This window comes from Fusarium oxysporum, chromosome 6 (genome assembly GCF_000149955.1).
Source record: "Fusarium oxysporum f. sp. lycopersici 4287 chromosome 6, whole genome shotgun sequence".
Lineage (NCBI taxonomy): Eukaryota > Fungi > Ascomycota > Sordariomycetes > Hypocreales > Nectriaceae > Fusarium > Fusarium oxysporum.
The window spans coordinates 673,398-689,995 of NC_030991.1; the positions used below are offsets into that span (position 1 = coordinate 673,398).

General features: G+C 48.7%; 4 protein-coding genes across 4 annotated transcripts; 2 read left to right on the forward strand and 2 right to left on the reverse strand.

Annotated features, from left to right (window-relative positions):
• Window positions 1-279: 279 nt before the first annotated feature.
• FOXG_07069 (uncharacterized protein) lies at window positions 280-1,029 on the reverse strand (the record flags this gene model as incomplete). Its single annotated transcript, XM_018385704.1, has 2 exons — window positions 280-782; window positions 999-1,029. 2 exons carry the CDS (start codon window positions 1,027-1,029, stop codon window positions 280-282), a joined length of 534 nt encoding a protein of 177 aa, XP_018244362.1.
• A 2,777-nt stretch (window positions 1,030-3,806) lies between these two features.
• FOXG_07071 (uncharacterized protein) lies at window positions 3,807-4,160 on the forward strand (the record flags this gene model as incomplete). The annotated part of the gene is made up of 1 exon (XM_018385705.1): window positions 3,807-4,160. The coding sequence occupies one exon, from the start codon at window positions 3,807-3,809 to the stop codon at window positions 4,158-4,160; it is 354 nt and encodes a 117-aa protein (XP_018244363.1).
• Window positions 4,161-5,595: 1,435 nt separating this feature from the next.
• FOXG_07072 (uncharacterized protein) lies at window positions 5,596-6,900 on the forward strand (the record flags this gene model as incomplete). The annotated part of the gene is made up of 3 exons (XM_018385706.1): window positions 5,596-5,682; window positions 5,739-6,702; window positions 6,752-6,900. 3 exons carry the CDS (start codon window positions 5,596-5,598, stop codon window positions 6,898-6,900), a joined length of 1,200 nt encoding a protein of 399 aa, XP_018244364.1.
• A 5,831-nt stretch (window positions 6,901-12,731) lies between these two features.
• FOXG_07073 (uncharacterized protein) lies at window positions 12,732-14,615 on the reverse strand. Its single transcript, XM_018385707.1, has one exon. It carries the CDS (start codon window positions 14,528-14,530, stop codon window positions 13,064-13,066), a length of 1,467 nt encoding a protein of 488 aa, XP_018244365.1. The 5' UTR covers window positions 14,531-14,615; the 3' UTR covers window positions 12,732-13,063.
• Window positions 14,616-16,598: the final 1,983 nt, after the last annotated feature.

Consider the following 16,598-nt stretch of genomic DNA (forward strand, 5'->3'; position numbering starts at 1 on the left):
CGAATGCTATTTATATAAGGCTTAAATAAAGGAAATAAGAAAGAGATAAGAGAGATAATAAGGAAAAGAGATAGAGAGGTAAAAAGAGATAAAAGAGATATAAATATAAGAAGGATAGTTAGGAATATAGGTAAGATATAGATAGGAAAGAGATAGAGATAGAAAAGGGATAGAGATAGGAAAGAGATAGAGATTGGAAAGATATAGAGATAGAAGGGAGGTAGAGATAGAAGGGAGATAGGGGAGAGAGATAGGTTAGGAAGGAAGGTAGGTCGGCATCTAGGAATGCGTTCTCCTAGGTAGGTCTCGAGCTATTAAGGCAGCTGAGATAGCCCTAGTCTTAGTCAAGGCAAGGCCGATAGTCGAGTCAAGCTGCGAGGCTGCAAAGGAACCTAGGAGCTCTTGGAGCTTCTTATAAGTTTGAGAGGTCTCCTGCTCCATAAGACCGCCTGCTGAGAAGATAAGGGGGTGGAAGAAGGCTCCAAGAGACTGATATTTCCGCCTTTTCTCATCAGCAGCTTCCTTTAAGGTGCTATAGGGGTCCTCCTTTGCAGAGTCCTTGGAGATAGCTACGATTTGGATATCATAGAAGTAGCGGCTATTTCCAATAGTGACTGCAAAGTCAGCTCGGAGGGAGGAGTCTTGCTGGACTAGGGGTTCGATCTCGACCTCGAGGTCAGGCCGGCTACCTAGGGCTTTCACAAAGGCCCTATTAACAGCATTATGCCTTGCAGTCCACCTTCTGCTAGCTCCCTTGCAAGTATCCTCATGGCCTAGGTTAGCTATAGCACCACAGGCACTACAGGGCAGGTCTAGAGGCTTAATAGGGTAGAAAAGCCTGCTTCTAAGGGCTTCAGTAGTCTCAGAGTCTGTAAAAGAGTAGGGTTATTGTGTAGGTAAGACTCTAAGCCATTTGCGGCCTAGATAGCTAGCATTCTCTAGTCTAGCTTGCTTATAGGATACCATGCAGTACCCACCTGCCGGTCATACCCACCTACCGGTCAGCGAAAAAAAGAATCCCCCATACATAATGCACTTTTTTAACCTTATGGGAAAACCGTAATAAAAATAGTAAAAATAAGTTTATCTCTAGAATTCAGATCAAAATTGAATCTATTTTAATATTTTCTAGGCCTTTTAACCTCACGGCCTGTGCGGGTGCGTACGACACCTAATTCTTCCTTGCCTGAATTTGACCTCTCATCCTCTTCCATCCCTCCCACCTCGATCATATCCTCAACAACATCCGCCCTTTCAATTGCTTCGTTTGGCTCTAAAATAGTGTCACCAGCCGCTAGAGCCTCTGCCAGCGTCATAAATTTCTTATTGGGGTTCGGTATCGCTTTTCTCTTCTTGCCTCTGCTCAACCGGCCAACTTCCTCCTCCAGACTGGCTATTCTGGTGCTGAGAGAGGCGATCTTTGACTCTTGGGCTTCAAATCCTTTTGATATCACAGAATACCGCCTTCTGGTAGAGGGGCTCTTGTTCTTCCCCAGATCTCTGATGTGACGGCTGGTCTTTGGCGTATTATCAGAGTCGACTTGCCCGTCTCTGTGGCTGTCTGATCCAGGCGTCGTTTCCTTCTTGTCTGGTTGGATTTCGGCATGTATGAGCGCTTTCCGTCGTGAAATCGGCCAGTTCCCACTTACTCTCCAGCCTGAAAGGATGTTTTTCTTCGTCATACCCACTTCCCTGGCTTTGGCATAGGCCTTGATGAAGTTGACCATACATGCGTATTGTAGTGTTGTTATATGAGTACAACTGTTGTATAGTTGTACAACACTACTTTTGTTGGAGTTGTACAACAATAAGGCGCTCCATATAATTGGTCAAGTTGGTAGTGTTAGCTAACCAGACATTGGTTTTTTCGTATACACCAGAAACGTGACGTGCCACGATGGCCTTGTTACGCCGTGAAGCTATCCGCCACCGGCTCAGTAGTAAACGACCTCACTGATGGCTACGACCCGTAGCACACTTATGGCTCTTAGACGCCCACCGTTAGCAGACAGACATATAAGTTTATGTTCTCTTTACTCCTCGGATAAGCTCTGTCACGGCCAAGGATAACTGTCGTGAATAGTTTCACGGACAGCACGAACGCCACATCACAACTAGCGCAAGGCAGCATACGGCTGCCTAAAGGCCATCAATGCTGCTTATGACGAAACATAGCTACAAGAAGCCAGCTCCCAGTCCCTCATTAGATAGAAATTAAGAGGTTTGTTCGATTCGATATTTTCCACATGCGAGTCATGACTTTTTCAATCAATGCTATGGCCGAGCTGCCCTGTCTCTATTGTTTTGATACTGCGAATCTCACTGCAAATCCTAGACGCTTTAGGCACCATTAGGGTGCCATATACTTAAGCACTTATTCCTAGAATCTCGACTATGGCTAGCTCATCGCCTATCAGTTCAACATCTGCTCAATTAACAGCCATCGAGCGGCTGGGCTGGGACTTCCACAGCTTCTTCCGTGTTGAGTATCCTGAGAAGAACAAGACTCAAATTGGAAGGGTTCGGAAGTCTTATGGTCGAAGGGAATACGTCTGTCTTCACTGCTTAACTCGCTGGAGCAACGGATACACGAGCAATGCCATAACCCATGCACAAAATCGACGCCGGCAACTTATCTAGGCTAGTGAGACGTCTCAAAACTCACAGCAATCGACGCAGCCATCCATAGACTCATATATAACATTCCAACCATCTGACAGTGCTCTTCGGAATGTCTTCAATGCTCAACGGTATATTGAGGCAATCGTGGGACTCCTCACGCGGCGTCGGGTCCCATTCTCTTCAGTTACTTGGGATGAGATGAAGAGTCTTGCCCTGGCATGCAATCCTGCCATTGAAGACTGCCTGATTACATCCGGTGATCAGGCTATGAAGATCTTAAATGCCAACTATGGGCTATATGCTTCCCAGCTTAGAGATCTTATTCAGGGTTCTCAATCGATGATCCACATCTCAACTGACCTCTGGACATCACCGCATCGCCATGCCATGCTAGCAGTGTGTGCCCAATGGGTTGATTATAACTACGCACTTTGAAAGGCGCTCTTAGGACTGCCAGAATGTCCATTCAGTCATAGTGGTGAGGCCCAGACAGCCTTGATTGTGGAAGTCCTACGCAAGTTCGATATATTGACAGTTAACGAGCGAATAAAGAAGGACAGAGAAGAATTTAAGAAGAACAGACAGAATACTGAACCACAATACCTAGCACCAGAACCTTTCACATTAACTGAGCAAGATCTCTTACAAAGAGAGAGCATATTAAAGGACTCAGGTAGTTGAGTAGTTGTGCGGGATAATGTAAAGATATAACCTGAATTCTGGCCTATTGGGATATCGCGGCTCTTAGGTGAATTTGATGCCTTGGTGAATCGATTTGTGATTAGAAATTGAAGGCGAGTTCGATATATATGGGTGAGAATACGGCGCCTTGACAATGGCGGATATGTCGATGAAATCTGCCAACATGACATGGTCCTTGTCTCTTCCTCATAATCTAAGTGACAAAATACTTAGGTAAACTTACCATATTTTATCATGACTTAGACTAGATTATCTCGAGGCCGAAAAAGCTGCCTTAATGTCCTTTGCTGGTCCATGTACAAGGAACACGCGCCGAAAAACACTGTATCTGCCCTGGCGCACTATCACCGAACCATTAGTTGGGGACAAATAAACCTACAACGCATATTTCATGAACAGAAAGGGCTGATAAAGAGGCGAATTATCAGTCCCAACCAATTCTCGACCTTCAAACCTCCCCAACTTGCTATGCTGACACCATTATGAATTGCAACACAGATCCCTATCTGCTAGGCCGACAGTCCCAGCGGTTACGCCAAGACAACCCAGACAACACAAGCGAATTTATCTGGACCGAATACGATCTCTACTACTTCGAATTTTGCCCTATCTCAGCCTCTGCACAAAAGGAGGAGCGATACCCCCTCGAATGGCGATATGATGCCCTGCGCTTGCGATCCAGTCGCGCTCAATGGAGGACTCTGATGGCGGATCAACATTCCTACGACGATGCTATAGAGGAATGGCTTTCGAACTGGCGACGGCCCATCATTGAGAAGTGGCGTGAGGAAAGAGCTGCGAGTGAGAACGGGTTTTGGAAGCGGTTCTGGGGATGAATGAGCATCAGCTCAGCTGGGGTTCGAGGCAAGCGACATGTGACCTGGTGACCTGTAAGATAGCTAATAGACAACCTGAAGTGTATTTGTGAGATTTAGAATGTAGAGATGATCTGGCCGAGCCGTGATACCTGTCGCGTGTTATATTTTAGGTGAACTGGATGCGAGCGTGATGAAGCGCTCAACCAGGCCAGCTCTTCCGGGACTAGTCTGTTAACGCTCAACCCTTCTGTGGCCCGACACTGCTGTTGACAGCCCGGTGGCTTAGTAGCACACCTTTTCAACACTTAAGGGGACCATAGCATCGATGTGGCTTGGTATTGAACAGCTTAAAAAAGAGTAACCGAGGATTTTAATTTCAAGGCACATGGACTTCTTACAACAGGATCCAGATACAACAGCATTAGCCCCAAATGATGGCGTCGGCATGAATTATTCTACTTCGAGCTGCAACACAAGAGGAATTTGCAAGGCGGACATTGCCTTACCTGATCATTTGCATCACACCGGTTGCTGCCAGCCTGATTTTGGACGTCATGAAAAAGGCAAGGCAGATTTCAGTAGGCATTGTGGCTATCAAGCGAACTCCCAGATGCTTCTGCTATTCGACGCCACCAAACCGAGAATGGGAGGACTATAGGCCACGACACGGTGATCAGGCGTGCGCCTCAAAGTTTATCAACCTTTTTAGTGTGGCTAATCCAGTATAATATTCAGGAATCGACTCCCTACTACTACGTGTAATTAACTGCATTACTCAATTTTCCTCTCTGAACTGACCCCTTGCCTCGATCATCTTTATGAAATTCCATGGTGCCTGGTTGAGGTGTATGTCGGTTGAGGCTTGAAACCCTCACTGCCTCGCTGCCTCTGCCCCTACCGTTCAACAGCCTGAGGAACTCTGGTACGTACTGGTCTGAGCGTAGCGCCACTCAGGATACTGGGGCAGATCTAGTAACTGCGCCCTATCAGAATCGCTGGGCAAATAGAATTTAAGTCTGTCAGCCCTACTTCCGTCGATCTGCGGAGGCAAGCCGTTTACATGCAAAAGCCAGCCCATTCCCCGCGAAAGTGGGAAAAGGTCAACAGGAAGTGGGTTAGGGAGCGGCTGCGCGGATGCGCACTGCAATCTCGAACTCTTCTCTGGCACTGAAAGGGCGAGCTCCGTAAGTGTGCGGCCCCCCAAAAGGCGCAAAGTATGTTGCGCAGATGGTGGCACAGCCTGAACACAGCCTTCTGGGCTCGGTCATGTCAGATAGCCTCCTACGTTAGCTGGAGCAAGATTTCTTCGTTCTATTGGAGTTGGAGCTGCAGTTCCTTCTTTTATATCAGTTTGCTTCTTCCTGTGTCGCTCATCCTCACTCCTGTAATTTAGCACTTACTTCTATTATTCTAGACCCTAACCGTGTCCCGAGTGTTTAGTTGGCCGTTTAATATGTGGCAGTATCTAGGCTGCAACTTTACAACCTATCTCAAGGATGAGAATAAGATACCGGGTGATTCGGATATCGCCGGGCTTGGAGTAAGGCTTACTGCCCTCGATATTAGGACGAGACATAGTTATTAATATATTTTCAGGTTATCATCGCTTTTATCTTGCCCGCATGGGTCACAGCCGTTGCTGCAACCATTGCATCCTTACGTGACTTGGAAGGAATCGATTATCGACTAGCTCTTGGCGCCGAAGACCTCCTAGGTCCTCTTTCCGACCTTCAAGCAATCACTGGTACTGCAATCGTCATTGCTGGGTTCTCTCAATGGAACACAATCACATTCTATCATCGGGAACTGGTGGCATCATATTGGTGGCTGACTTCGAACTCCTTCTGGATGGCTCGGCCAGCTTATATGTACCAAGCTGTCAAAGAGTTGAATACGGCTTTGAGTAGTACCTCCTGGACAAAATGGCGGGCTTATACAAGAAGACTGCTTATTATAGTAAGTGTTTTCTTGGGCATTACCTGGGCTTCTTTATCCAATAAACTAGAGACCGACAACTGGAACGAGGACGATCCGCAAAAGTGCTACCATTTCAATGATATTACGTACAACAGCGTGGTTTTGCCTTGGATATGGATCGCGGGTTTGGGCATCTACCAAGCCGCTCTCATATGGAGTTTTGTGGACCGAAAAGGTACGTTTTCGGGGATATGGAAAGGCAAGGGCAAGGACTTAGAAGATTTCTTTAAAGACCGGACAAATGATTGTTTCAAGAAGAATGTCAAGATTTCTTGCAGATTCAGTCTTGCCCAGTTTCTGCGGCTGCTGTACAGGCTCTTCGCGACCTTCTTGTTTTGGATACTGTTTCGGTTTGTTTGGTTGGCTCGCGTGCTCATTTCGGTCTGGTCATACGGCGACAGTGACGTGCGAGGATTTTTCATCGTCTACTATGCGTTCGTCATCTGGAATACGTATGATATCATCATGCTTAAAATAATAAACCAGCCCTTGGTGGAAGACGAGACGAAAATGGGGTTTGGACAAGTGTTACCGTTAGTCCTTCTAGTCCAGATTCTTCTAAATATCTTAGACATCTGGAAAGGTAAGTGATATTCCCTCTTGAACTAGATGCCATCATTAACTACGGTCAGATCCAGCCAAGCAGAGAGAAAGAGCAGAAAGAGCAAAACGAGCACGGGAACCGGAGATAAGGAGAGTAGAGGAAGAGTTGCAGGTTGTTATGCATAGCGAATGGACGCGACTAGAACTGCGGCATCGGGACGATCTAACTAGAACGTGAACCTCGTATGGCGCGGCATTCCCAAGTTATCTGCATGGTCGGGTGTGATCAAGAGCAATGGTGATGGGCTTGTTGACTGTATCGATGAATAGTTGAGAAATATCAGATAGATAAAAGTAGGCATAATACTTCTATTACGATGATACGTTTAGTTTTATGTTCCTAATATGTATAAAATATTCTATGTGCAAAATAATTAAAAAGAAAAGTCAACTGAAATAGAAAATACCAAAATCTGGATATGCATTGCAATACAATACAATACAAGTCTATTACGCCCGGTAGGCCAACGCCCAATGGGCTCTGAAGCTAAAGGTACATACACTTCGCTAGTTATTGCCTTGCTCTCGCCAAGCCCCTACAATTCTCACCTTGTTCCTTCCAGTCTAGTCATTGCTTTTCTTCTTAGTCCTCGTGATTGTTAGTAGTAGCAGGTCAACTTGAAGCCCAATCCCTCCAAGTGTTCAGTTTCCTATCTTCGGCGGCTGAAGCAATGCCTGCTATTGATTATTTGAGGGCGTCATAGGTTATCGGTTAGTGTTGATAAAATGTTACTAGGTTAGTAGTGTTCCCGTCATCTCCGTTCCAAGCGACCTGTAGCGATCGCGAACCTGATCGTGGCCCGCACCGCGTCCATGTCTGGCTTCCATTCCTGACCGTCTGATGCTGCCTTACCTCCCAGATGAAAGGAGAGGTTGCCGCGTTTCTCATTTATACTCTGAAACATCTCTTTGCGTTGTGTCGTCCATTTCACGCATCGAAAGAGGAAATGCTCTACCGTTTCCTTTGCCCGCCCGCACGGACATTCATCCGTCGGTGCTGCCCTGATCTGATATAGGTAACCGTTCAGTCGCGCCATTCCGGTTCTCAGTTGTGCCAGCACGCTGGCCTCTTTCCATGATAATTGATCGTACAACAGGCGGGTATGTTTACCAGGCAGAGCCGAGTCGACCCTTCTAGAATGCCTGCCCACTCCATCTGGTAGCTTCCTCTCCATTCGTAGATCTGCCCTCGTTCGATTAAGAATTGTGGTCTTTGCTTTGATCATTCCTCTCCGCGGTGTCATGTACGGCTCCGTTGCGTAACGAGCTGACATCTTGGCTGTCTTCTGGATTTTGAGCTCGCTGTCGCGTGGTAGCCAGATGAGGTTGACTCTGTTTCCATCTCCTCGAAGCTTCTCTATAGCATCATATATCTCTCGTATATGCCCTTGACCTGACTGCTGGCGGGGGTTACCTATAGCTTGTGCAGCCGATTTGTTACTTGTCGCGATCACAATGACTCGATACTTCATCTCCGGCAGGTAGTTGAGACCATGAGCGATCGCTGCCAGTTCGGCTGTGTACGGGTTGTGTTCTTCCCTCGTACCCAGGGTGACCGAAAAGGCTTCGTTGATCTTGCCGGCTCTTGCCACGGATATGGGGATTCTGATAGCTACTCCCATGCCGACTAGATCATTCCGCGCGGAGCTGCTTGTCGCTATCCTGACCGCCCATCCTGCTTTGGCTAGCTCTTTGATCTTGTTTTCTTCTTCTCTCCTTGACTGTTCAGTATGACTTGTAGGCGTGCCTCCCACGGAGCGAGGGTGAATGGTTGAATGACTTCCATGGTATCCTTCGGTACCTCTCTGCATACATCCGCGATGCGCCTGAGTGGAGATATGAAGCGCCTGAAGGCTTTGATTCCTCGTAGGAGGTTCCGGACCGGGTTGGTCCGCGGCAGCGTGTGTATGTCTACCCATAACTTGCTTGCTCGTCTCCAGAACCTTTCTTGAATGGTCGCTATGTGGGCTTCAACTTCGGCCACTCCTGTCGCCACGCTTGTAAAGGATCCTATGATTGCTTGTGCTCCTATCCTTTGTACTCGATGGATCGTATACGCCGATGCTGTTTTGCACGCATGCATCCAGACGTTGGAGGCATAGTCCACAACAGGGGCTACCATGGCTGTAAAGAGCTGCCTCGTTGTTGAGGGAGCCATTCCCTTCAGTCGTTTCAGTTCCATCGCAGCCTCAAGGCCTTTCGTCGCTGCCCTTGCAATGTGTTGCTTGTAGTGAAGTCGTGAGTCCATGATGACACCCAGGATCTTGACCTGATCCTTCGGAAAGACTCTCTCACCCTTAATAGTGAATGGTTCTGAGTCTACCCTGCCTGTGTATCTGGTGAAATGTATGATCGCCGTTTTTTCCGCCTCAAAAGCCGCACCACTCCGTCTCTCCCAGTCAAGAGCTTTGTCAATTATTGCTTGTATCCCTCTCCGGTTGCTTTGGGCTGTCGGTCCCGATACCCACGCCGTGTAGTCGTCGACGAAGGCGATGGCACCACCATTTCTATCGATCTGAGTTTGCACTAGATCTGCATTGAATAATAGAAACAATATCGGCGATAGGGGCGATCCTTGTGGAAGTCCTGCTTGTGGTAGAGGTCGGCTTTCGGAACTCTGGCCATTGATTACAATGGTTGCAGTCCGCTCTGAACAAAAGGAATCGATCCAGCGCAAGAGATCCTCGGGGACCCCTCTCACCTTCATCCGCTGCAGCAATCTCTCTTTGCACACGCCATTATATGCTCCTTTGACGTCAAAACTAATGAGACTCACGAACTGACGTGAACGCCATGCCGAGAAGATGTGTTCTTGCAGGAGTACGAGGGCTTGCTCTACTGATCGTTGCTTCCGCGCGCCGAAATGGTTGGTCGGAAGCAGCCCGTGGGTCTCTACCGCGTGGGAGATTCTCTCAGCAACTACCGACTCTAACACCTTACCCAGCGTAGCGAGAAGCGAGATCGGTCTCCACGCTTTCGCGATTGTATAGTCATCTTTACCTGGCTTCTTGAGTGGGATGATTCGAGCGTGTCTCCACTGGTCTGGTATCACGCCTTCCTCCAGTGATGCTTGGAAGATGTCGAGGACGTCGTGTTTCACCGAGGGCCAAACTTGCTTCCAGACGATCGCTGGCAGTCCATCTTCTCCTGGTGCCTTCCATGACTTTGTCGCCCACAGTTGACGTTCCACCTCCTCTAGAGTCAGATTTGGCATCGTTACTGGGACTCTATGTTGCCGTGGTCCTTCATCTTCGATGTTGTCTGGCAGTGGCGGAAAGAACTTGGATAATAGTTCTTCGGCTTGCTCTTTATGGCTAGTTGTTGCTGTTCCATCTGCCTTAACGAGCTGGGGTACCTTCCCAAAAGCTGCATCGTCCCCAGACTTCATGTATTTGGCTGCTTTCCAGATGTTGTCGTTATCCGCCAGAAACTCCTTCCAGTGATTATTCTTTCGCTGCCGTATGGCATCGTGGTATTGCTTCGCCGCAGCCTTTGCCGTATTCTCCAGATCTTTAACATTCTGTCCCACACACCTTACGGCACGGGCTCGATTCCTCCAGTATGTGTATACATGCCGCAGCTGTGTGAGGTCATGAGTCCACCACCGCTTTGCATACGGTGATGCTTTAGCCTTAGGTGTCAGTGCTTGGACTGCTTCCAGCACGGCCGACATCAACCTGTCCGTTTTCTGCTGCACTGTGTTTCCCACTGGCCTAACTCTCAGCGTCTCCATAATCCTACTATTGATCTCCTTCCAGGGCGCATTCTTGAACAGAAGTCTTTCTTCCTGTTTCGGCGCCGGGACTGAAATGTCGAATGCCGTCTCTATTGTGCGATGATCTGATCCGTGCTCCGTACCATGTATCGCGCATTTGATGTTTGCGTCCGCAAGCTCCTCGGACGCCAGCACCAAGTCAATGGTTGTCTCATAGTCTCCACTTTGCCATGTCTTTGTGCCCCGGAGAAGCAGACTTCTGAGCATGAAGTCGTTCATCAAGTCAATGATAGGATCCGCCTCGCCCTGTCTTTCCACCGAGACATCGTCTCCGCCCCACATCTGGTCGTGGCGGTTAAAGTCGCCAGCGAGTACTATGTCTACCGCTCTCCCCGATCTCCGTCTTACTTCTCTAATAGCTTTACGAAGCTTAGTGCATATGTCCTGTAGAGCTTGGGCGTCTCCCCCGGGTACGTAGACAGATGCCGTAAAGACCAGACGATCTGGCAGCCGGATGACTGCTGCCGTCACATCTGGGGACTCTACTGGCACCTGCTCGGCTTCCACATCCTTATTTACCCATAGCATGCTCCGAATCACCCATCTACCTTCCCTCTCTGTCGTAGGTACCATCTTGACCCATTTGTGGTGCCCCATCGGTGTTGTCAATAGCCTACCCTGGATCCTCCGTGCTTGGGGTTCTTGGATGGCTAATACGGTTGCATCCTGAATGTCCTTGTCGTTCATTAAACTATCATGTACCGGTCCTTGCTTTCTGACATTCAGTTGAAACAGTCGGAATATGCTATTCATGTTGTAATGGATAGAGCTTCCGGCAGTTTCTGCTGTATGACTCATGGGGGCCGCCGCATGGGATACATTTCGGAATCGTTCCTGTGCATGCACTGTGGTAATGGCCTTCTTGCGCGCACCTTCCACAAACTTGTGGTCTATCACACTGATAGGCCTTATGGCTCGTGATCTGTTGGCAGTTGTAACATTGCTTGGGGCGGTCACGACGTTCAAATGCCTTTGTAGTACCGGATTCTCCTCCAGCTACAAAGAATCCTTCGTTGATGAACCGCCTAGCTTCTGACCGTTTTTTGAGATATACCACCATCGAGCCGTATGCCTTGGGGATATCTCTCTTGCTGAGCCATGCTACCTTTGCAACCTCGGTGTCATTTTCTCGGCCGAGCATCTCGGTGATCTCAGTTCGAACTTCGTTCCTCTCGTTTAGCACCGCAATACGGCTGACATTATCCACTCTGATAGGGTACAGGTCGTCTCGTAGGATGCGGGCTCCTGGGGCCAGTTTTGTCTCCGCTACGCGTTTCACAATCTCATGCTCGCTCTCGTCCCTGCAGGTGATCCTGACACGGTGCGGATTCTTTGGGTCCTTAGTCACCGCTCGGCATCGCCACGTGGGATTATCCAGTTCGGCGCGGACTTCGTTCTCCACTGTCGCTCGGATCGTCCCGGCTGAGAGCCTAGCCTCATTTTCTTCTAGTCTTGAAACGTCAATCGTGCAGTAAGGCACGTCTGTGGGGTTCGGAGGAGCGGCTAAGGTCCTCGAATCGTTGTGGGGTAAGAACGGTGTCAGTCGTGTGACGTCAGCATATGATCGTTGAGGTCCGTCCATTGCGTTCGTAACGATAGTTTCGAGCTGCTCGCGGACGCGCTGCAGCTCCTCGGTCATCTGATCCTTGATCTCCACCATCTGCTTGCCCATCTCGCGTACTGTCTCTTCCTGCTTTGCAACAGCTTCCTTGAGTTCCTTGGTCATCTCCATCTGTTCCCTCAGCGCTTCCTGCAGCCTCTTGGTCTCCCTGCGCGACTCTGCCAGGAGATCCAGCGCCTTCTGCAGCATTGCCCTTCCATCGCTGCTGCTGCCACTGCCGCTACTCTTTCGGGTTTCGGTCGGTCGGTCGATCTGTTCTTCGGTCGGTACACTTCGCGTCGTTTGCCGGGTAGTTTTTCGCGTTTCTTTGGCAGTGTCTTCCAATTGTCGCGCCGTGTCTCGGACCTTGCTCGTTGGCCTCACCATTCAACTCGGTCTCTTTGTGTCGCACTGGATGTGCTTAAAGTGGATTGAAGGTCGGGTCATTCATAATGAGCAGCAGTAGTGAGTTGATTGGTTCTTTCTTCTCTGTGGGGTATTCCATCCCACAGGTTTTACTTTAAATCACCCAGCTTGATTACTAAGGGCTGTTGTTCCTGAGGATCATTGAGACCATGCCCGGCCTGCGACACTTTGGCGTCGAAAAGGGGGCGTCATCCTGCTCCACTACGATCTCGGCCCCTATTGGGTCCGCCATGACGGGCAGTCTCCACCACGAGTTTTCTCCCAAACAACGATGATTCTTCTTAATGACTTCAATTCTGCCTCGTAATGCTTTCGTCTAACATGAATTGTTCTTGTTGTGTTCTTCCCATTTGCCTTTCCCAATTTTAGAAGGACGGGTACCCGTCCGCCTATTGACCGCCATAGATGACCCAGCATCGTGCACGGGCCAGTTTTGTTGTATCCTGTCATGTTACCACCACGACTGCGTACAGTAGGTCCTCGAGCGTTGCCGTCAGACTCCATCTAGAATACGCTTAATGGTTAACAAAATTCCTCATTTCACGAAACACAATGTTTAACCCAGTCTCGGAACTCCCCCTTCACCCAATCACCCAGCAGCCTTAACACAGCAAGTAGCTGATACAGCTTGCCAATCCGTCCTGTAGAACCAATCTCCAACCCTCCACAGACTTCGTACCTATCGCCCTTGTCGAACGCAAAGTGAAGCTTCCAGCTATCACAGACGACAAGGATGACCGGTAAAAACGGAAGTTTCTTCGATCCTTCACGTGCTGGGAACTTGGCCACACGCCCAAACCACGCAGCCAACCATATTCCTAACTGTGTTTTTCCCTCGCCTTGGCGCTTCGTGTCCACTTTTGTCTCGATGAGCACACCCGTAGGCTCCTCGCAAAGCGGACCATGCGTCGACTGGTTGAAGGATCTCACGTCAGGAAGAGAATCCACAAACTCCGCGATGCCCGTTTTGAGTTTTCCGTCCGGACGGAGAAGAAGAGCATAGTCGATCATCTTGCCACTAAGGGTCTCAAGCTCTCCGCGTGCAGGAGGAATGCATGTCCTTGCAATACCAGAGGTGGTAATATTTTCAGCTTCGACTCCCGGGATTTGTGAAACAGCCATACGAAGAGTCGGCCCATGGACGTGGTCGTTCCAAGTTGCTTCGGAGCGATTTCTGTCGAAGAAGTTCTCTGTGGCAGCGACGGTTTGGCGTATAAAATTGAGTTCGTTGTGCAGGACCATAAGACGATTGGAATCCTGGTCATTGGAAGGGAAATTGATACTGGCGTCTTGGACTTGGCTATCAGTCATGACCATAGCTCGATCCTCAGACGCAAATTCCCAGTCATCAGCTCCAAGCTCGCTTTCAAGTACCTCCTCGAGTTCTCGTGGCAGATAACCTAGTCCTTTTGTAATTTTCGTGATATCCTTGAAAAGTTTCAATGCCTGAGCACTGCCCGTCGTTTTTATGATGTTTTCCAGTTCCCTGAATTCTGCAGGTTTCCATTCCACGGGCTTTTTCAGCTTCTGCAAGTCATCCGGTTTCTTAATCGGACTTGTCGAGCGCGTTCGGCTGGTCACGCTGCTTCCGGTTCTTGAGCCGGATGTGAAAGTTGGTCTGCAGCTATTGCTGATCTTCTCGGTGTATGAGGCCGTCTCTGTAGGCCTTGGCGCGAATCCAGGCTTTTCTGGATCCCGATGCGCATAACTCAAGTCAGGAGCTGTACGAAGAGCGAGACCACGTCTTTGCGGCCTTGGTGTCCTCTGATGTGTCTCGTCAAAGACATCGTCGGCAGATTCAGGCTCAGCTTGAGGCTCGGCATCTGATTGAGAACTGGCGCTATGCTTTCTGGGGCTCCTTCTCAAACGTTCGCTGTCCATTTGTGCGTTGTCGGCTGTTGACTCCTGTTCGTAGTCAAGTGGCAATTCGCATACAGCTGGGTCTCTGCAACCGTGCAAAATAATATGATGGTCGGCGATCCAAGCCCTGATGATCTCAAAGTCCATGTAGAGCGGTTAAAAGTTTTTGGCTGACTATTGTGGCTATTTTGTGGTCGCGATTGAGATATTGTACTGATATGTATGTTTGTGCTTGGAGATTGAATTGTTTACCTGTTCTTTTTTGGTTGCTGTGCCATTGATGCTGATAAGATAAGGGTGGGGTCAGATATCTTCATACCCTAGACCTGACTTGTCATACTGAATTCGTACGCTCTCCTGTAAAGACTTTTTCCTTGGCACCCGCTGTTAGCGTGCTGCTAGGGCATATTTTTTTCTCCAGGCCAAAATGGCAGCAAGTGCAGCTGTGGGGCTAACAGGGCTCTAACAGCTGCCTGAAGAAAGGGATTCAGAGAGTTGACCTTTCTTCGCGACATTTGTTCCTAACGACGCTGAGCTTCGCGAGCCCTTCATATCGCCCCCGGAGCTATTTCCTACGTGGTATTTACGGCTTCTTCTTACCTCGACATTCCGGCTTCGCGAGCCTTCGACATTCCGGGCTCTGCGCCCTCGATTTTTCGTACGACCGATAACTGCAGCCTCGGCTACCCAGACGACATTTGTGATGCTTCCCTATTTGCGGTGACAGGGAATCAGCACCGGGGTCCTAGAAAGTTGGAGAGGGCGCACGTGCCAAATATTTTTGTGTTCTGACCCAGATCCAAATCCCCCAGAAAAACCAAACGAAGGACGTGCACAGGCCGCAAAAAATGGTATTGGGTGCTATTACCAGTGGTAATTGGTACAGTAGGGTTAATGGCGAAGCCGCATTCAACGCAAATTATTGCTGGCTCTGGCGAATTGTAGTACAAGCCGAGACTCTCGAGCTTTTGAAGCTGACTCGGCCGCAATGTGACAATAGCATCAGTGTACGTCGCGAGGCCTGTTATATTGATAAAGTTGAGAAGGCAGCAAGAGGATCGGACACCCTCTATGAAGCCACATTCACCCAAGAATAAAGAGAGAGCTTGATTGCTGCTTCCTTCCTCCTAATCGACGCAACCGAAATTACTACACGCTGTAAAGTTTAAGAGCGCGGTCGTCTACATGGTTGGCACAGGCCTTCGTAGAAGAAACGCGGCGCATTTCGCGTTCTCGGTTTACAGGCCTAAATGGAAATGCGCCGCATTTCCAGAGGGGAAATTCGGGGTAAGAAAATGGAGATTCTGATTGGTGCAGAAGTGGAAATGCGGCGCATTTCTGGTCTACATTCTTGAGTAGGATCTCTAAAGTTATCGGTGCTATATAAATCTTACTAGATTTTTAAAAAAGAATCCTATACTTTTGTCGAAATATTCGTCTATACCTGTATTTTCAGAATCAGAGGGAATTTCGCAGTCGTCGTACCAGTCGTCGTACCAGTCCTCGCCACAGGGTCCGTCCTCTTCGCTGTTCAACCTGTCACTAACGTGATTGTCTCCTCTCAGTTGGAGTTGACGGACCAAGTATAATGTGTGTGACGCGCAGATCGTCGATTGAAATGAGACAAATCAGTCGCTATGGATTATTTGGGAATAAACCGGCGATAGACAAGAACTGGAGAAGTAGACAGGGGTATACGACAATTAGGAATAGAGTAGCGTTATCCCAAGTTGTCTACCAACATACAACTGAGTCCTTTCCCCAAAGAGGAAGTACCAGAGAGAATATTGGGCTTCCGTTTTTGAGTCACCTTCCAGAGGATGTCAATTGACGACTTATCGCCGGTTACTCAACTTGATTGTGTAATCCTTCGGCTACGTGGGGCATTTTTTACCTTCAGCATACAGTGAGAGTTATAATAAACCCGGCGCTAACAAAACATGCGACAAAACCCAATGATTCGGTAACCAAGTTGTTGTGTATACGAAGTCGTGGACTGCTGCGGCCCAAGACAATGCATGTTGTTGGTTGGACTGCGTCGAAGCTGACCAATCCTCTAGCTACGGTCGTGATGGCCTGCTTACATTAGTCTCCTGGCCTTTCATCCCAGCGGTTAACAGATTTCAGCTGGGCATCCACAGCTGAAGCTACGACTGGATACATTTCGAGGATTGGCTGCACCCTCTACTTATGTAACCTTTAATACATATTCCAG

Bases quoted from the DNA above. Each gene is read 5' to 3' on its own strand.
- FOXG_07073 (XM_018385707.1), bottom strand. From the start codon at position 14,530: ATGGACTTTGAGATCATCAGGGCTTGGATCGCCGACCATCATATTATT.